Source organism: Lipotes vexillifer, unplaced genomic scaffold, assembly GCF_000442215.2.
Source record: "Lipotes vexillifer unplaced genomic scaffold, Lipotes_vexillifer_v1.1 scaffold410, whole genome shotgun sequence".
In the NCBI taxonomy this organism is placed as follows: domain Eukaryota; kingdom Metazoa; phylum Chordata; class Mammalia; order Artiodactyla; family Lipotidae; genus Lipotes; species Lipotes vexillifer.
In genome coordinates this window covers 240,888-261,069 of record NW_006794028.1, presented here as the reverse complement: position 1 = coordinate 261,069, position 20,182 = coordinate 240,888, and the positions used below count along the sequence as shown (strand labels likewise).

At 56.5% G+C, this 20,182-nt stretch overlaps 1 protein-coding gene across 1 annotated transcript in view; it reads right to left on the bottom strand.

Annotated features, from left to right (window-relative positions):
• Window positions 1-3,147: 3,147 nt before the first annotated feature.
• Window positions 3,148-20,182, bottom strand: part of TRIM67 (tripartite motif containing 67) — a 50,431-nt gene continuing 33,396 nt past the window's right edge. The window contains 9 exon segments of the mRNA XM_007466985.1: window positions 3,148-3,213; window positions 4,350-4,512; window positions 7,108-7,411; window positions 8,528-8,666; window positions 11,471-11,616; window positions 13,120-13,273; window positions 14,784-14,894; window positions 15,893-16,015; window positions 17,609-17,704. Of these exon segments, the coding sequence (XP_007467047.1) occupies window positions 3,148-3,213; window positions 4,350-4,512; window positions 7,108-7,411; window positions 8,528-8,666; window positions 11,471-11,616; window positions 13,120-13,273; window positions 14,784-14,894; window positions 15,893-16,015; window positions 17,609-17,704 (1,302 nt within the window).

Sequence of the window (20,182 nt, the reverse complement as noted above, 5' to 3'; positions counted from 1 at the left end):
GGGGTGGGCGGGGGGAGGGGTACGTTATTTACAATATAATGGAACTTGACACTTTAAATTACTTTGAATTCCTTTGTCGCCCAAACTGCTTGATAGACGAATACCAACTTATCCATCAGACAGCCCGACCAAAGCATCATCTTGATATCGTTTTTACGTACAAACATGTCACTGCATTGTAAAGGAACAGGGAATTCGATGGCAGGTGAGAAGCCTGTGACCTGTCGCTTCTACTCTGAATCCCAGGCTTCTCGAGAGGGTGACCCAAGGCCATGAGTTGTTGATGAGTCCCTTGTTCAGTCTGCTGGTTCCTCAAGAACACAGGTGTGCCGCACGGACCTGCCTTCTCCCCGAGGTCCGTTCTGGTTCCTAGAAGGTGTTTTGTGCTGAGGACAGGAGAGGTGGCTGTAGGACAGCCTGACGCGGTCCCCAGTATCCGCCGTATTGCTTCTGGGCCCCTGGAGGAGCTTGGAAAGGCACGTGCTCACCGGCTACGCACTCACAGGCCCTCTGGGCCGCCGTGGCCGTGGGGAAGAGAGTCCCGGTGGCTTCTCTCTGAGCCGCAGGTCATGTTCTCCCTAAAGAGGCCTCCCTTCTCCCTTTCCCATCTCTCTCTGACCCTGGTGCTGGCTCTCCGAAGGCTGGTACCAAGTCCAGGCTGATGTCCAGCAGCTCCTCCCCGAAGACACAGGGCCAGGGCCGCATGGTCACCCGGCTTCCATGATTCTGGGAGCTCCCCAGCCTTTCACCCAGACTCCACCGAAAAGAGCCACTTCCAGCGGCCCGGCCCGCCTCGGGACCGACGAGCTCATCTTTCCCAAAAGACACTTCCCAAAAGCCGATGCTTCTGGCCCTGCCAGCCACGGCTCCCTCGGCCCCGGGAAGTCTGTGCCTCCTCTGGTTCCTCCAGCCTTCAGGAACCTTCCACACCCTCCAAGCCGAGGCCGTCAAGGCCGTGGCCCAGGAGTGAGACGGAAGGGCAGTGGAAGCGGAGACGGGGCAGGCGGCCGGGGCGCCGGCCCATGCGCATCACCTGCTGGGCTCTGGCCGGGGCTTCGGGGCGGGATGCGGGGCTGCCCTGGGAGCCACCCGCCGGACGACGAGGACGGGGCAAGACCTCGACTCCATCGAGCAGGTGGTTGCCAGGGCCTGGGCGGCGGGGGCTTGAACACAGCACCAGGCGGCTCCTGCAGACGCGGGGCAGCCGGCCTCGCAGGCCACCGCCCCGTCTGGGAGCGGGGGCTTGAGGTAGGATTGTCGGATCTGCTGAATAGAGGGTAGGATTTGCACAGCACTGGCTGGGCTGACTCAGAAAGCAAGTGCAGCGCCTAAACAAGCAGGTAGAACTGAGTGAACTGAGTAGACACAGTTGGTGCCGGTTTCCGGGCTAAGTTTGATAAAAATTCAATCCAGCAAATAGACAAGTTACCCCTCGACCTCAAAAATAATGCTCGATAAAATATATTCTCTTAAAAAGGAGAGAGAACGGCGTACTACCAGTTGGAGATGGAGGCGGTGGAGGTCGAGGAAGAAGAGATCCAGGAGAAGGGGGAGGGGCTCCGGGGCCAGGACGGCGGCTGGCTTCGGGCTCAGACCCTGCAGGGCTGCGGACTCAGGGTAGAAGGTTAGTGCTCCCAGCAGGCAGGGGAGGGCTCACACCAGAGCCCCGCCCTGGCCACGTGGACTCCGCACACCCGGGCTGGCGGGCAAGCAGGGAGACCAGGAACATGACGTTGTCATCTGTCTCCTGCCTTCCACAGAGCCCTGCCCGCCCCGTCAGGGCAGAGCCTCCCCTGCCAATCGGGGCCACTTTTGGCTCTCACGATGCTTTCACGTTGACAGTAGATGGTCTCAAAGGGAAGGTGGACTGAGTATAAGAGACTTCCCCAGGGACTCCCATCTCACACGCTCATGAGTCTGAGAGCCTCTGAGCTCGGAAGTGTAACTCAGGTTTGCAGCTAACTTCGTGGGGAGCCAGCTCCCGAAAAAAGCCATCACCAGGTGGAGACTCTTCACATAGTGATTCAGATTCCAGCGTTTTCTTTTGTGTTTAAGAACTGAGTGAATTGTAGCAGACTGCGGTGTGTGTGTGTGTGTGTGTGTGTGTGTGTGTGTGTGTGTGTGTGTGTGTAAGAGAGAGAGAGAGGTTAGTGGATTAATGAAGGACCTAAGGAAACTATTTTAAAAAGTTCTCAACGTTTCAACGACAGCGGCAAAGATCATGATGAATGATTAACATCCCTCTCTATCCATCCTGGATTAGGTCTGCAAGTGGCATAACGGCAGACGGGCCCTGGCCTGGAGGGTGCGCGGTACCTGCACGTTGCGGTTGAGGCTGAGGGCGAGGGCCGGCATGAAGACCCCATCCACGTGGCTGAAGGCCGTAGGGCCCTGCTGCTGCCCGTTGATGGAAAAGGTCAGGGTGTGCTCGTTCAGGTCCAGTAGCACGCCCACGGTGGCCCCCTTGCACACGCCGCCTTCCGTCCTGGGAAGAGGAGCCCGGCACGTCGGTGAGGACCGGAGGATCCCCGAAAGGATGCTGCGGGTACCCTCGCCTAAAAACACAGCCCCCGCGGCGGGGCAGGGCGCTGGCCAGCGCACGGTGACCCGCGGCGGGGCACAGGGCATGCGTCGCGACGCTCCTGGCGTCGCTGAAGAGTCCAGAACCGAAAAGCTAAAGGATAACGTTTCCTGGCAAAGATGGGAACCTGCACCCTTGGTTCTCTGAAGGAGCGGGAGTCCAGCAAAGACTTGACACTGAGGCCACGAGATTCCCGAGCGTCCCCCTGCCTCCTGCTCTCAGGATTCACATCTCAGAGCCTGCTCTCCTCTTGCCCCCCAAAAAAGACAAGCTCTGAAATCGGAAGTCAGGAAACAAAATGAAACCCCGAACACTTCCTTGCTCCCTTGAGAAAGGTCCCTCTTCGTATTTGTAACGGCCGGTGGAACGAGTGGAAACACACACCCGTGTTCACCACTGACTGGGGCCTCAGCGGGCACAGCCTGCAGATCGTTCTCCGTCCCCCAAAGAAAGCGGGTCTCTAAGATGCTCAGTGGCTGCTGGGTTGCACCCAAGATGTGGCTGTGCTGCCCTCAGGGTTATGTGAGTGCAGTGAGGGACAGCTGTGCAGAGCAGGGCCTGGGAGGCTAGTTGCCCGGCAGCTTTGGCCGTCCCAGGTTGGTTGGCACTTCCAATCCCGTGTGCAGGGTGACCTGGAAAAGATGATGCGGTGAGCGAGGGCAGGAGCTGCCGCCCGTGAGCCCTGAGCGCAGACAGCTCAGCAGCTGTGCCGCCCTCTGCTCCGGGATCCCCACGGGCAGCAGCCCACCTTCTCTGTGCTGTGGAGTCAGCTGTTTATCATGCTCGGCCTCACTAACATCAGGCCCAGGAGTCTGCCCCAGGAGCTGGTCTTTGCCTCTTTCACGCCGCCCTAGCTGCCAGGAGCCCCGGCAAGGCTGATGCTCTTTTACAGTCGGGGGACTGGGGCTCCGGGTTTACATTCGTTTCTGCTTTCTTTCCATGGCCCTCTTTCCTCTCCTACATCTGTTCTATTAACCCTGTGGAAGAACGGCCCATATTTCAGGCTGCCTCAAAGCCCTTTTGCAAGGACTGGAGGTACAAGTCAATGAGTAAGTGACAATATTCAGGGTCAGTGGGCACCGCGAAGCAGGCCTCTGCCCCCCACCCCATATACCTCCCCGGGGGGAGGAGCAGTGTGCCAGGAACAAAGGCTGGCACCCTGCTCCATGCTGCTCTCCAAGCTTCCCTCACACCCTCACCGGGCTCCCATTTTGCCTCTGGGTGTGTCGGGCCTCCTGGGCCGGCGGTACCCCCGCAGCCCCCAGGACTGGGCCCGGCCCTGAGGGGCTGCCTGCTTCACGCAGGAGCCAGAGGGACAGGGAGGGTGAGAGGGAACCCTTAGAAGAGGTCCCGCCTCAGTTCGGTGTCTCCTCTCGGGGGAAAGCCACGTGGAGGCCCGGCACAGCCGGGGCCATCGGGGCCCACACTGGGCAGGGGCACTGACTTTCCTCTCTCCCAGAACATGGAAGCAGGACTTGCCTCCCTCCTCCACCCTCCCTGGCCCTCTCCACCCTGCCTGTCACCCTGCCCCGAAGCCGCCACCTAGAGCCTCTGCTCGTTTCAAGCGGACAAGCAAGAAAACATCATGCCGGAGAGGAGCGTCTCCAGGGAATGCCCAGGTGGGCCGGTGGGTAAGCTCCCTGCCTGGACGGGCAACGCGGGCGGCTTCTTTAGAGCCCCCTTTGCCCGGCGCACTTTGGAGGCCCACGGGCAGCGGGGCCGGGGCCGGGGGCGGCAGACGGGCCCTGGCCTGGAGGGTGCGCGGTACCTGCACGTTGCGGTTGAGGCTGAGGGCCGGCATGAAGACCCCATCCACGTGGCTGAAGGCCGTAGGGCCCTGCTGCTGCCCGTTGATGGAAAAGGTCAGGGTGTGCTCGTTCAGGTCCAGTAGCACGCCCACGGTGGCCCCCTTGCACACGCCGCCTTCCGTCCTGGGAAGAGGAGCCCGGCACGTCGGTGAGGACCGGAGGATCCCCGAAAGGATGCTGCGGGTACCCTCGCCTAAAAACACAGCCCCCGCGGCGGGGCAGGGCGCTGGCCAGCGCACGGTGACCCGCGGCGGGGCACAGGGCATGCGTCGCGACGCTCCTGGCGCCTGCTGCGAGGCTCCATTTCGTGGTGGCTGGGATTCGCCTCCGCCGGGCGGGGCCGGTCCTTAGGCGGGCAGCACCGGGGCGGGCGGGCCAAGGCCGTCGGACCGTCCCCTCCCTTGGCTGGGGCTGAGGTCGGCCGGCCTTGCCACTGGCTGCTCTGCTCGGATCACCAAACCATCCTTGTCCTTTCCTGACTGGGAATGAGCTGGTTAGCTGGAGGCTGATGGTGGGCTGGGAGCACGGGAAACGGCGAGGAGCGCTCGCTGGGTGTTTTCAGAGCTGCGGTGTGTGTGTGTGTGTGTGTGTGTGTGTGTGTGTGTGTGTGTGTGTGTGTAAGAGAGAGAGAGAGGTTAGTGGATTAATGAAGGACCTAAGGAAACTATTTTAAAAAGTTCTCAACGTTTCAACGACAGCGGCAAAGATCATGATGAATGATTAACATCCCTCTCTATCCATCCTGGATTAGGTCTGCAAGTGGCATAACGGCAGACGGGCCCTGGCCTGGAGGGTGCGCGGTACCTGCACGTTGCGGTTGAGGCTGAGGGCGAGGGCCGGCATGAAGACCCCATCCACGTGGCTGAAGGCCGTAGGGCCCTGCTGCTGCCCGTTGATGGAAAAGGTCAGGGTGTGCTCGTTCAGGTCCAGTAGCACGCCCACGGTGGCCCCCTTGCACACGCCGCCTTCCGTCCTGGGAAGAGGAGCCCGGCACGTCGGTGAGGACCGGAGGATCCCCGAAAGGATGCTGCGGGTACCCTCGCCTAAAAACACAGCCCCCGCGGCGGGGCAGGGCGCTGGCCAGCGCACGGTGACCCGCGGCGGGGCACAGGGCATGCGTCGCGACGCTCCTGGCGCCTGCTGCGAGGCTCCATTTCGTGGTGGCTGGGATTCGCCTCCGCCGGGCGGGGCCGGTCCTTAGGCGGGCAGCACCGGGGCGGGCGGGCCAAGGCCGTCGGACCGTCCCCTCCCTTGGCTGGGGCTGAGGTCGGCCGGCCTTGCCACTGGCTGCTCTGCTCGGATCACCAAACCATCCTTGTCCTTTCCTGACTGGGAATGAGCTGGTTAGCTGGAGGCTGATGGTGGGCTGGGAGCACGGGAAACGGCGAGGAGCGCTCGCTGGGTGTTTTCAGAGGGCAGGTTTCCCGGAGGGTGCGCCGGTCCCCCCAGGGCAGGAGCCCGCCGGTGGGGAAGGGAACTGGCAGCGGACCCGTTGGTGCTGTTCAGATGCTGACCACCAGGTGGCGGTAATGACCCGTCCAAGCGGCAGCCTCCCCCGGGGTCCCCCGGCCCAGCCCCGCCCGCTCCGCCCCAACCCCTGTCTCCCGGAACGGGAGACGGCATCCTGAGCTAAACCCTGACACCGCCTCTAATGAGCCCTGTGACTTGGGCATCAACCTTAAACGCCAATCTCATAATCTGCAAAATGGCGATCACAGTCGCACTTTCCCGGGGCCCAGATGGAACCGTAGGAGCCAGGGGCTTCCCACAGCATGGGGCACGAAGAAAGCTCAGCACCTGCTCTCTCTTGTTACGCCTGTCCCAGTGTATCTGGGCGCCTGCGTGGCCTAAGCAAGTAGAGACGGAGCTGGTGGGCCCGGCCTCGGCCGCTGCGCGGTCTGTGCGCAGGCAGCCCGCGGCGCCCGCGCAGAGCTGCCTCTGGAGAGACGGTCACTGCCAGTGAAAAGGCAGATGGGAGGGTCCGATCGGCCTCCATCCCCCACCCCGCCCCGCCCCGAGGATCCTCAGGCAAGTCCCTGCCCCAGACCAGGACCCCTGGGGCCATTTGCAGGAGCTGCAGGTGGGCCCAGAGCACCGAGAGCCCCCAGAGCTGACCTTGCCCAGCGCTGGCGGGCAGGGAGGTCGGCCTCTCGGGGGCCCCTCGCCTCTGCCCGCTGGGGAGAAGGCCCTCAGCAGACCGGGAAGGAAACCCCACAGCAAGGAGGCAGCTCCGAGGGTCACAACCCTCCACTTGTGGGTTCCTTGGCCAGGGCAGCCCCAGAGGGCCCGTCCCCCCAGCATGGGAGTTTCCCGTGTCCAGCCTGGTGACACCACTGCCAGGGCCGGGCTCAGGGTGAGGCAGTGCTGGGGGTGCCCGGGACAGAGCCACCAGCAAGGAGCGCCCAAGGGTGCCACACCTCCCGCCAGGCTGATTCGCAGCCCTGCTGGGCTGACGGGTGTGGAGGAAAGCAGAGCGGAGGGGCGGCGGAACCCAGGTGCGGGGCTCGCTGAGCAGCCTGCACACCCGCTGGCTCTGCTGTGCTCTAGACTCTGTCCGATACCCCCCTCTGCACTGCGGGCCAGCGCTCGCTTCTCCCTGGAAGCTGGACGCCAAAGCGGCCGAAAACATCGCCCTCCATTCCCGACCCCGGAACGTGGGGACAACAGGAGGGCTCTCATCCCTAAGCCCCACGACAGGGAGACCGGGCGCTGACGCACCTGTTGGTGTGGGAGCTGCAGTGCATGAACCAGCTGCGGTTGCTGTCCACGTACATGGCCCAGGCCTTGTCGTCCTTGCCCAGCATCATGTCCTTGCCCACGCTGGCCCTGGCCACCCCGAAGGCGGGGTCCGGGTGGTTGTCGTAGCGGTCCACGTGCAGCTCCCAGTAATGCACGCCCTTGGAGAAGGCCGCCGTGCCCAGAACCACCCGGTCATCGTAGCTGCTGCAGGTGGCCGTCTGGTTGTCGTTGGATAAAATGATGTCCCGGTGCCCAGAGTTGGGGTCAAACGTGAACCAGGCCACTGCAAAGGAAGGGGCAAGAGGCGCAGGGTGAGTGGTAGCCTGTGACCTGGGCTCGGAGACACAGACCCACTGGCATCTCTCAGGAAGCGGGCACCCGGCGTCGAATGTTCTTTCCTGTGCGACTCACACACACACACACACACACACACACAGATGCACGCACACGCGCACAGAGACTCACACCCACGTTCCCTCCTCTGTGTTCATCCAAGGTCCCAATCCCATGAGCCCAACCTTGCCAAGGAACACAGATATTCAGGCCCCCAATCTAAATGCTTTCGTGGAATCTTGGTTTCTAAGCCCCTTCTGCACGCTTCGGGCACTGTTATGAGTGAGGGGGAGTAGATATGCAGACCCCGCCTCGTGGGAGGGGGATTTGAGACGCAGAGAGGTGAAGTGAGGTCACCAAAGCCCCAGAGCTCCAGGCTCCGCTTCACAGCCCGCTGGCAGGCGAGGGCCCCCGTGGGCACACAGCTGGTGAACCCATCCCCGGGGGGAAAAGCATCATCTGTTCCTGTCCCTGGGAGACAGTCCAGGCTGTCACGTGTTCCTCAGGGCGGTCAGAGGATGTGCTGGGATAAACAATGACACTAAACACAGGGCTGGCACCGTCCTGGGACCCCTACATCATCCCTCGACGCTAAGGACTCAGGTGATCAAAATCCCGCGGAACGCCGACGTGCTCTTGTTGCCTGAAACCTGAAAGGATGAAGCGTGGTGGGCACGCCTCAGGTCTGAGCTCTCGTGCTGGGTATTCGAGGGGTAGGTTCCTCCCTGGCAGCCGCATGCCTTCTCTTCTCTGGGACCGTCCTACCTGCTCTCGGCCCCTCGGAAGTGGGAGTTTAGCCTCCCTGTGCCTCTCAACTCCTAGCTTCCCTTCCCAGCTCCAGCAAATGGGGTGAAGGAGTGTCTCTTTCCTTCGTGGCTGGGGGGCAGGGAGGTGAAGCATGGAGCCAGGTGAGCGGAGCAGGGGCGGGGCTGGAAGAGACAGACTCACCTGTTTCTGCCACTCCCTCACGCTCCCTCGTGAGCAGCTCACAGATTTCCCTTGTCTGTCTGCCCGTCTGTGTGGGTTGGGCCTGAATCTGTTTCCCCCGAGACACCCCAGGGCTCACCATCAGACGTCTGCAGGACGACGGTCTTACTGTAGGGCCCGACTCCAGAGGAGTTGAAAGCCTTGACCCTGGCATTGTAGGTGCTGTTGAAGTGAAGGCCGTCGATGGTGCACAGGGTCTCCTTGCCGACGTACACCTCCTGGAAGAGACCCAGACGGCTCGTCAGGCGCCTCCGTTATGTGGAAAATTTCTTAGCTGCACGGTGACATCAAGAGTGCTAGCATCCCCAAAGAGTTATTAATAAGGAGATTTTGGACACGTGGTGGCCGAGTCTCAGGCCACGTCCAAGTTGGACACAAACTCTTCCTATTGGCTGATGGGCCCTCTCCTGCGAAGGTATGAGGCGCGGTAGCCGGGATGCTGCCCGACACCGTCCTGCCTCGGCAGAGGAGAGGCCGGACGGACAGGACTCCGGAGCCCGGGAGTGGGGCTGCAGAAAACCCCACTTCCTTCTCGATTGGAGTAAGAGGGGATTATTGGTTTTCAGTGGGTAATTAAGTTAGAAAAAACATGGGCTAAGCATCTAAATAAACAAAAGATATTTGAAAAGGAAGGGCCATCACACATGATGGGAAAAAGCAGATGGAGGGGGGTGTGGCCAGGCGCAGGTGGTTCAAGTTGATTTGGCCATTTCTGGAGTAAGACGGGCACTCCTCCTCCTTCCCCCCCCTTCTCCCACTGCTGAGGTTGCCACCTTTCTACTCCTTTTGGGACTCCTAGAGCTGCTTTTTTCCTGGCCTCCCCAGAGGGTGGGACATTTCTGCATCAGACCCCAAAGATCCTTTTCTAGAACATTTACTTTGTTTCCCGTTTACTTCAAACTTACTCTGTCCTATTAAGTTCCCCCAAATGCATAGCCTTACACCTCACCTATGGCATTACATTCAGCTTATTTTGTCTGAAACATCTTTCCTGCTTGATTACCCAGGGGTGTTTCACTTCACTTGTTTTTCCAAGTTATTGATAATAGTAGCTGTGTGCCAGGCATTGTATAAGGCATCTTTAAAAAAATGTTTATTTATTTATGTTATTATTATTTTGGCTGCACCAGGGTCTTAGTTGCGGCACGCAGGATCTTCATTGCGGCCTGCGGACTTCTTAGTTGCGGCATGTATGCGGGATCTAAGGATTGAACCCGGGACCCCTGCACTGGGAGCACGGTGTCTTACCCACTGGACTGCCAGGAAAGTCCCTGTATAAGCCATCTTAATCCTCATACAACCCTGGGACATTGCTATCATTTTCATTATTTTATTCACAAGGATACTCAGAGAAGGCAGGCAACTTGCCCAAGATCACAATTAATCCATTTAGAAGCCAGCGTTCAAATCCAGGTCTGTCTGCATTCAGCGTCCACGCTTTCCCCACTATAACACATGGTTTCTCATAAATTCTAGCCCTTGGGTGGAGCTTTTGTTAGTGGTCATGCTTCAAAGGGGAGAGGCCATCTTCAGTTCAGCCCTGTGGCTGCTTCTTTTCTTTTTCTTTTTTAAAGATTTATTTATTGTATATTTAGTTTTGGCTGTGTTGGGTCTTCGTTGCAGCGTGCGGGCTTTCTCTAGTTGTGGCGAGCGGGGGCTACTCTTCGTTGCGGTGCGCGGGCCAGTGGCTTCTCTTATTGTGGAGCACGGGCTCTAGGTGTGCGGACTTCAGTAGTTGTGGCACGCGGGCTCAACAGTGTGGCTCGCGGGCTCTAGAGGGCTTAGTTGCTCCACAGCATGTGGGATCTTCCCGGATCAGGGCTCAAACCTGTGTCCCCTGCATTGGCAGGCGGATCCTTAACCACTGTGCCACCAGGGCAGTCCTGGCTGCTTCTTTTAATATCTCAAACAGTCTCCTCTTTCTTCCCGTTTCAAAACCATAAGCTCTTCTCCTGGTTTCCGGTTAGTCAGGGAGCTCTGTCCGTTCCTAGCTCATTTGCACGACCGGAACGGCTGAGGTTCTGGACCCGGTGTATGAGCCGCTATTCCTGGCCAAAGCAACCTCATCTTCTCACTAAAGAGCCCATATCCCCAGGGACTCAATTATTCCCAAGGGAGTACTGCAGTGATTTCCCCAACTCCGAAATTCTTGAAACAAAGAAAAGAAAAGACATAGGCATCAATCCAGTTGAGGGAAACAAAGAGAATATTGACCGTTGGCAAGAGACGTTGAATGGGTGCCACTTCCCAGGAGAGGTATGAGAATTGTTATTACTGCGCTGGTTTGTTAGAACGAGTCTTTATTTAGTCTCTCGGGGACAGAAAGGTGGAGCTCTCAGCAGACCCAGAGTTTGTACTCCCTGGTGTTCCTGTCAGCACAACGACTGGACAGGAGCCTGAACTTCACTGTGTGACGTCTCGCGGTAGAGATGTGTTAGGGCGCTGGCTTGGGGTGGGGAGCCGTCCAGGTTTGCTACCACGGGCCGAGACTAGAAGACACACTTGTGACTCGCTAAGTGTATTTACGGTCCACACAGATTTCATCATTTGGGACATGAACGTAAACGGTCACCCCAACCCAACAGACATTTCTCAGGTGTCTTCCCACCTTGCCAGGTGAACTAATCACTGAACCGGGCAAGGCAGGTGTGAAGGAACCTCGAGGGGGTGGGGAGAGGCTTCAGGGTGCTGGGTGGGAGGGTGCTGACCAGATATCACTGTGCTGCTGGGCCGACTGGGAAGTGGGTACCGCGGGGGACACCTTTTCAGAGCTCTACCTCGGCCTCCGACCTGTGTCAGTCTTCACAGAAAAACCATCCAGAACTTTCTGTGGCCGCCGCCTCTGCCTGCCCAGACCCAGCCCTCGGTAGAGAAGCCCCACGTCCCATGAGCCCGGGCCCACTGGCTCTGCGTCCTGGGGGCCGATGCCCTCGCTGGTGGCATCAGAGCTAAGGGCAGCCCCCTGGGCTGGTGCAGAGGCTGGGACAGCGCGAGCTCCCCCCGGCAAGCAGCGGGGCCTCACCCGGAACTGGCCCCCGTCTCCGTCGTCCAGCTCCAGGATGTAGCCGTCCACGGTGCTGTGGGTGAAGGGCGGCGTCCTCCAGGCCAGCGTGACGCTGTTGTTCCGGGTGCAGCACTTCTCCAGCTGCAGCAGGGGCACAGGCGGCACTGTGACAGGGGCAGGTGGGCTTTAGTGCACAAACCCCTGCAGGGCACAGGGAGGCCGCGTGGACCCAGCCGCACCCCATGAGGAAAGGTGGCCACCCTGTGTCACTCCTGGCTGCTCGTGGGCACAGCTCGGTGTGCTTCTCAACCCTGGACGGGGGTCCTGGGATCTGGGGCGGGGAGAGGCCTGGCAGGTGCCTCCACCCCTCTGGGTCTGGAGCCCTGAGGAAGAGCTGCCCCCTGCCCACCTGCCCACTGGGAATCACTGGTTTTGACTCAGCCCCATGAGCAGCTGGCGAGGACTTGCAGCCCGGCCTCTGTGGACCCTCTGCACAGGGCAGCAAGCTGCTCACACCTGGGGCCCGGAAGATGCTCTCGGGGGCGGGGAAGGGCAAAATGCAAAGACCCACTGAAACCTTTGTCTGGAAGCATTTTAAAGGCCCGGGGAACTAGATCCCGGAAGGAGAGGCCATCTTACAGTATCAGGCAGTCAACCCGTGGAATTAGGGATTTGAGTCAAGTGTATCATAAGTTCTATTAAGGTGAGATTGGGAGGTGCAAACTGAGTATGGGAGAAAGCACAGAGATGCACAAGAGACTGGGTGTCTCTGGTTTAAAAATGGCCACGCATTTTGCAAGTAAGGATTTTCCTGAGTTCACAGATTCTGTAGGTGTGGCACTCAGCCCTTGGATATATTGGTCTAAAAAAACCAAAGAGCTTCATTCCCTCTCCTGAATGTACCCTTAACGTGTCTGGAGAGGCAGGGTGACGTCACTTGCTAATTTTGTAACCTGGGGAAAGTTATGCAAACTTTACTTAACCCTTAGCTCGTGTCCCCCGTGGATCTCTGAACTCACCGCTGCGATCCACCACCTTCTCCCGTCTGCTCTCACCTCTGACCTTCTCGCTCTTCTTGGAACACAGAACACTTATACCTGCCTCAGGGCCTTTGCACTCACTACCCCTAGGCCTTCTGGAATGTTCTTCCCTTACATCTCTTTCCTCCTCACCTCAAAATACCTCCCCCCCATGTCTACTAATGCCCCCTCCTCAAAAGGCACCTTGTTTGTCCCACCTGCCACTATCAGTTTACATTATACTATCTGTTGTATTGTACTATCGATGTGTTATCTATTTCTTTCTCTAAATATCAGCTCCGTCTAGTGAGGGAGTCTGTACACTTGCTCACGGCTGTGTCCTGAGCACCTAGGATGGTGCCTGGCACGTGGTAGACACTCGATAGGTATCTCTGAATGAACAAATGATCCTCTTTCACAAATGGGAAAAGTTTGGCTCAGGCTGGGTGCTACCCACAGAGGTCACCCAGCTCGAGGGTCGCTGAGCTGGGATCTGAAGCCAGGTCTGTGACTCAGGCGTCCCCCCCCTCCCACTCTGTGTCACACCAGTGTCACAAGTCTTCTGATGGCACTAAGCTGTGCCGCAGAGTGGATGCCTCTTCCAGAAGAAGCATCAACTGAACTGGGCCAACCACGGCTCACCCCTACATTTCATCTGAATGAAGTCCAGCTGGTGGATGGCCTGCAGCAGTGGCCCGCTGTCCAAGGTCAGTTCAAACTCTGCAGACACCTTGGGCTCCAGGGCACCTTTGACCCACTGCTCTTGAGACACCTGGACACGCTTGATCAGGGCGTCCGAGATCTTAAAGGAAGCACAGAGTTTAGGGTTTCCACGTGCAAAGGGAAAATAACGTAGCAGGGGGTAAGGAAGGGACAGGGACTTTGTGGGCTCAGGGGGCTGCGGCGGCTAAGCACGCACACTCAAGCCCTGGCAGAGATCATCTTTTAACAGCTTAGTCATGTTAAATGTAAAGAAGCACTTGCTGTTTTAGGCTAAACCCTTTTGTGAAGCAAATGACACTTTTTAAAAGAATTTTTTTACTTTATTTATTTTGGCTGCACTGCGCGTCGGTCATGCGGGGTCTTTCCCGACCAGGGATCAAAACCACGCCCCCTTCAGTGGAAGCGTGGAGTTGTAACCACCGGACCACTAGGGAAGTCCAGTACTTTCTTTTTTTTTTTTTTTTTTTTTTTTTTTTTTTTTTTTTTTTTTTTTTTTTTTTTTTTTTTTTTTTTTTTTTTTTTTTTTTTTTTTTGTTTTTTTTTTTTTTGGCGGTCCGCGGGCCTCTCACTGTTGCGGCCTCTCCCGTTGCGGAGCACAGGCTCCGGATGCGCAGGCTCAGCGGCCATGGCTCACGGGCCCAGCCGCTCCGCGGCACGTGGGATCTTCCCGGACCCGGGCACGAACCCGCGTCCCCCGCATCGGCAGGCGGACTCTCAACCACTGCGCCACCAGGGAAGCCCAGTACTTTAAAAATATACAAAAACAGTCTTCACTCTACGTCTTTTGCTAGATCTAGCACTTTGCAAAGTGAAGCGTACTAGTGGTTTGTCCCAGGGTCTGAAAGCAGCTCCTTCATCCCCAGGAGCGTGAAGCTCCCTCCCTCCCACTGTGTTTCCTCCACGTTGTGCTGTAGCTTCTGCTCCAAACTCTCACTGCATCAAACCCACAGCTCTGTTCTCCTCTGCTGGCAAGTCCTGCTCATTCAGACATTTGCACGTGTCCCTGTAGAGCCATGACTCCATGCACCCTTGCTGGGGACCAGTCCAGGAGATTCATCATGTTCCCCAGAGATGCAGGACAGAGCTTCCGTCTGAATCACACACATGATCCCAAGAGGTGCTCGTGACCCCGAGTCAGACTGGCTGCTGGAAGGATGCCCAGCAAGGCTGCACTGGCTTTGCAGGCAGCGGTCACGTGCCCAGACCTGCAGGACTCAGCACCCTGAGGGAACGGGTCATGTGGATTCTTCTGACTCACTTCGTCCTGTGCAATCTTTCCAGCTTGATTGGCAAAGACTGTCTTTTCTCATCTGTGGGGAAAATGTTGAACTGGGGTTTCAAGTCGAGGCACGAAAGCACGGCATTTCAGCCCTAGAGATTATGATGTTTGATCTCCTTATTTAGGGATGACACAGAGCCAGGGTCACAGCTAGTGAGACTCAGAGCTAAGAAGAGAACCTAGGTCTCCTGGAATCGCTGAGCACAGGAGATTCTGCTCAACTTCAAGCCGCTGGGAGGGACCTTCCTAGAACCTCGGCTAGTCTAGGGCATGGCAGTGGATTTGGAGGAACGACGCCCAGCCCGCTCACCTGCAGAAACCCGGACGGGTCGTTCTCCTTGATCACCTCCAGGCAGTACTCCATCAGCCCCGTGGACTGGCGCAGCTTCAGTGTGCAGTGATTGATCTGGTCCCAAACCATCTGCCACGAGAAGCATCCCTAGTAACTGTCTCATCGAGGAACAGCAGCCCGGCTGCAGCGGCAAGCGGCATGGGTCCCGGCTGCCTTGCACCCTCTCCTGCTGCTGCTGTGTTCCTGAGCTCCACGTGCCCTCGTTACGCGAGCGGTAAATGGACCCACTTCCCAACAAGCAGGGTCGCCACACCCAACAGAGCAAACTTCCTGAACACCGGATAGAAAAGCAGAGAACGTGCACCCTCTGAAACCCTCGTAGTGACCGGTGCCCCAGTCTCACTCGTTGGGTGGAAACTCAAGGGGCTCGGCTGCTTGGCATGTAAACCACGGATCATCCCCAACACTTACTCCTTCTTTCCTTGAAAGTAACATTTCCTGATTCAGTTGGGAAATGTCTGTAGAATAGATCGAGCCCAGACAATGAGGTGAGTAGTTTCTGTCAAGGCAGGGGTGTTCACGGGGCACCTGCCTGGCCCGGGGACCCAGTGCCGAGTGGAGGGAAGCCTCCCCCTGCCACGGTGGCCACTGGCCGTGGTGTCCCTGCTGACCACTGTGAGCACCAGACATCAGAAAGCCCGAAGAAGGGGGAGAGCCGGAGCCTTGTCACCTGCCGTGGCCACCTCTGCTCTGCCAAGATGAGAACAGGCAGTGTCCCTTCGACAGAAAACAGGGGCCGGAAGAAGATGGGAGAGGGTGGCCTTCTGACTGAAAACAGCTGGATTCAGGCATCTCCCTCCAGCTTTGGAGGGAGAGCAGGGGTGCTGATTGCTTCAGGGAAAGTGACACAAGTGTAAGTAGGTCCCGGGCCAACTTGCTCAGCCCTTCCTCTCCCCATTCATTCGTTCATTCATTCGTTCGTTCATCCGTTCATTCGTTCGTTCGTTCGTTCATTCATTCATTCGTTCACTCAACTAACACTGACCCAGAGGCTACACCGCGTGCTCCCCCGAGCTCGGCTCGGAGGCCGTGATGGGACCGAGGGCGTCGGCCGCCCGGGGACCCACCTTCAGCTTGGTCTCCCTCTCTTTGGTAATCTTGGTAAGCAGCTTGGCTTTCTGCCGGGTTAGAGCATCAACCAGCGCGTCACACTGAGCCACCAGGCAGGCCTCGTGGTCCAGGCCGTTCTCCTGCGGGATGCACAGAGCTTTAGCGAGAAGACACTCGGAAACGTGGCCAGCACGAGAGACACAGGGGCACACCAGCAAGCTTGTCCCGGGGTGAGCTGTTCCGTTATTAAACTGGAAACAGTGCACATGTGAGTCTCAGCACATCTATAGGATGGAGTGAATATTCAGCGTCATCCAAACCGTGAGGGTTTGTGAGGTTTTTCAATGCCATGGGAAAAGCTCATGAGAGAGACCTAAGAAGAAAAAGAACAGCTGCAAGTGTGTGCAGCGTAATCGCATACTGCATGTGCATGTGTGTGTGTAAAGCAGTGGAAAAACGTGTCAAAATGGTGAGGGGGTCACCTCAGGGGCTGAGATATTGGTGAACTTTTCTTACTTCTGTCTGTTATTCTCTACTTTTCAAAATTTCTATAACATACTTTTGCTTTCCCTAATCAGAAAACAGTAAAACAAACAAAACCCACTGTTCTTGCTGTAGGATCTGTCTCTCTCAGTTTAAAACAAAAACAAAAACAAAAACTTTCAACATCACTCAGGTCAGCCTGGATTCAGACCTCGTGTCATGGGCTGGTGGTGTTCTCTCCCACCCCTGCCCCAAGTGCCTATTTGAAGTCCTAACCCCCAGGACCTCAGAATGGGACTGTGTTTGGAGACAGGGCCTTGAAAGAAGTAAGTTAAATGAGGTCATCAGGCTGGGCCCTGATCCAATCTGACTGGTGTCCTTACAAGAGGAGATCAGGACAGACACACACAGAGGGTGGACGGTGTGAGGACACACGGAGAAGACGGCCATCTGTAGACCAAGGAGAGAGGCCCTAGGAGGAGCCATCTCTGCTGACACCTTGATCTTGCACTTCCAGCCTCCAGAGCTGTGAGAACATAAGTTACCGTTGTTGAAGCCACTCAATCAATGGTACATTGTTACAGCAGCCCCATCAAACGGACACCTCTGGTGTCCCTGAAACATCAGAACCAGGACAGGAAATGCCTGGCAGCTGAATTCTGTGCTTTCACTTATTAGGAAGGATGGTTTTTATTGGCTGGTTAGGAATTCAGTGCCCTCAGTCCTTTTTCCCATCCAGACACCGGAATGCTCTACGGTTCGTGATCTGTGTGAAAGTTCCTCCACGCGTGCATTTATTTATACGTCGTCTCCCCGACAGACAGAGCTCCTGGGGACAGAGGCTGTCCCTTATTGATCTGTGTTGGGCTTGTATGTGACACAGCATGGGGGCTCAGTAAATACATTTGTTTAGTAAATGATGCTTTTATATTTTGATGTGTTGGTACAAAAGCACCGTATACAGATACCGCCTAGGGCTACGTGGCCACGCAGAGTGCTGCATTATTTCTGCCCAGCTCTCTTTTTAGGATTCTCTCTGAGTTCATGCAAAATCCCTTTCCTATCAGATGTCATAAGGGTGTCAGTAGATTGAGTGGGTGATGTCCGCAACATCTGAGGCTGTGCAGTGGGACAATTAGGCCTTCTCATGTTCAGCACTGAAAAGCGCCTGCCACGGGGCCTTTCCTTTCCTCTGCTAAGCGTCACGTACCTCCTGCAGGGACTCCCCTCCCAGCGGGAGCTATGCTCACCTGGATCTGCTGCAGAATGTTCTTCAGCTGAACTAGAAACTCCTTGGCTTCTTTTGCCTTGTCGGAAACTCCATTTAAGGCCTGAGACAGTTGGGCCTAAAAGATATCACAGGTTGAAAAGGAAAATTAGGTGTTAAAGGCACTTGGTCTGCACTTCATCATGAAGGCTTGTGTTTATAAGAGGGTAGAACCCAGGAACCGTCCTCACTTATGAAGGGACCGCTATTGACTCCCGGACTCTACTGCATGTGCTTATTTTTCCAGCAATGGTTGATAAAGTGTTGGTTGACCAACACTCTTCTGTCTGGACCCCAAAGCTGGGTAGAAGTAAGGAGCATTCAGCTAATTGGTTCAGGCTGACAGGACCCAGGACAAGAAGGCAAGTAGAACCTTGGCCGGGTCTGGCCCCCTCCCCGCTGTAGCAGTTGTACCCCCCCCCCCCCCCCCCCCCCCCTTTTATCCACAGCCACTGTCACGTGACTTTGCAGTTCCTCTCATCAAAGAGCTGGAGATGATGTCCCTGTCCTTAAGTCTGGGCTAGGCTGATGACTTGCTTTGGCCACTAGAATGTAGCGGAAGTAACAGGTTGTCATTTTGGCCCGCATCAGTAGGAACTCAGACGCCTATGCGAGGGAATCCCAGGTCCCAGGCCACGCTCTGCCCACCCCACCCCTGCACAGGCGCCTTTTGGCCTGAGTGGGATGGGCGGGGAAAGGAACTGGAAGTGAGCCTGAGCCATATGGACTGGGGGTCCCAAGGCATCACGTGGAAGGGGATGATGGTGGCCTCCTCCTTAGTGCTAGGGACTCCTTACCCTTCCCAGTTGCTGGGACCCAAAGGCAGAGCTGCAGGCTGGGATGAAATCTACGGCCTTTAGCCTCAGGCTTCTTTTGAATGAAACACATACACACCCCATCGAATTTGTCTTCAAAATCTTGCTATTGAATAGACTGGTGCCCTTGATTTTTAACACGACTCTCATGTTTCAGAGTAAAAAGCTGAGGGCAGAGCAGAAACGGGCCCAGAAAGGCTGGGTCATACCTGCCCTCCACTTTCTTTTTTTTTAAATTGGAGTATAATAGCTTTACAGTGTTGTTTCTGCTGTACAATGAAGTGACTCAGCTGTATGTATACATACATCCCCTCCCTCAGGGGCTTCCCTCCCTCCCACCCCGCATCCCACCCATCTGGGTCATCACAGAGCACGGAGCTGAGCTCCCTGTGCTATACGGCAGGTTCCCACTAGCTATCTGTTTTACACATGGTGGTGTATTTATGTCAGACCTAATCTCCCAATTCATCCCACCCTCCCCTTCCCCCGCTGTGTCCACACATCCGTTCACTATGTCTGCATTTCTATTCCTGCCCTGCAAATAGGTTCATCTGTACCGCTTTTTCTAGATTCCACATATATGCGTTAATATACAATATTTGTTTTTCTCTTTCTGACTTACCTCACGCTGTATGACAGACTCTAGGTCCGTCGACATCTCTACAAATGACCCCATTTCGTTCCTTTTTATGGCTGAGTAATATTCCATTAGGTCTCTGCTCAGATACGGTCTGTCAGTGAGGCCTCTTCCTTTGCCCTGTTTTATTCTTCATAATGTTCATCACCACCCAACACAGGTTTGCTTCCTGTCTGTCTCTCCTCCTGAAAACGTAGGCTCCCCAGAACAGGGACCTTGCCTGGTTGCTCACATGCAGAGAGAGCGCCATGCCCATGGCAGCATGAAACAAATATTTGTTGAATGACTGAATCAGTGAATGTGATTCTTTGGACCACATCCATGGCTTTCAAAGTGTGGTTCTCGGACTGACAGCATCAGCATCGTCCAGGAATTTGTTAGAAACGCAAATTCTCTGGCCTCACCCCAGTCTTACTGATCGGAAACTGGGGGTGAAGCCCAGGAATCTGTCTTTTAACAAGCTCTCCAGGGGGTTCTGAGGCAGTTTGCGATCCACTGGATGGTACAAACATAGCCACGGGGTGGATGAGGAGACACAGGGAGAAGGAAGGGGCCTCAGACCAGGGTCACCAACGTTCAAGGTGAGGTCAAGGTGAGGTCAAGGTGAGGTCTGGGCTCTGTCCTGCTGGGAGACGGCTGGGAGCCTCAGGTGTGGCTCAGCAGAGAGGCGGCTTCTGGAGAAGCTCTTCCTTCTTCCACTGGCTTCCCCATGCCCCCCACCTCAGCTGGTGTAGGCCCCTCCCTCCACGGGCACCCGGCGTGGACCACTTTCTGTTGCAATTATCCACGCAGGAAGAATATCCAGTAGACCTTACAGGAATAGCAGAGTGTTCTGTGTCTGCTCTAATACAACTGCCACCAGCATGGGTGGCTCTGAGCACTTGAAAGGTGGCTAATGTAACCGAGGGACTGGATTTAAATTTTATTTAAAGTTTTCAGCCACCACGTTTGGCCAGTGGCTGCTGTTCTGGGCAGCACAGATCTTCTTTTAATTTTAATTTAGTTTTTTTTTTTGCGGTACGCGGGCCTCTCACTGTTGTGGCCTCTCCCGTTGTGGAGCACAGACTCCGGACGTGCAGGCTCAGCGGCCATGGCTCACGGGCCC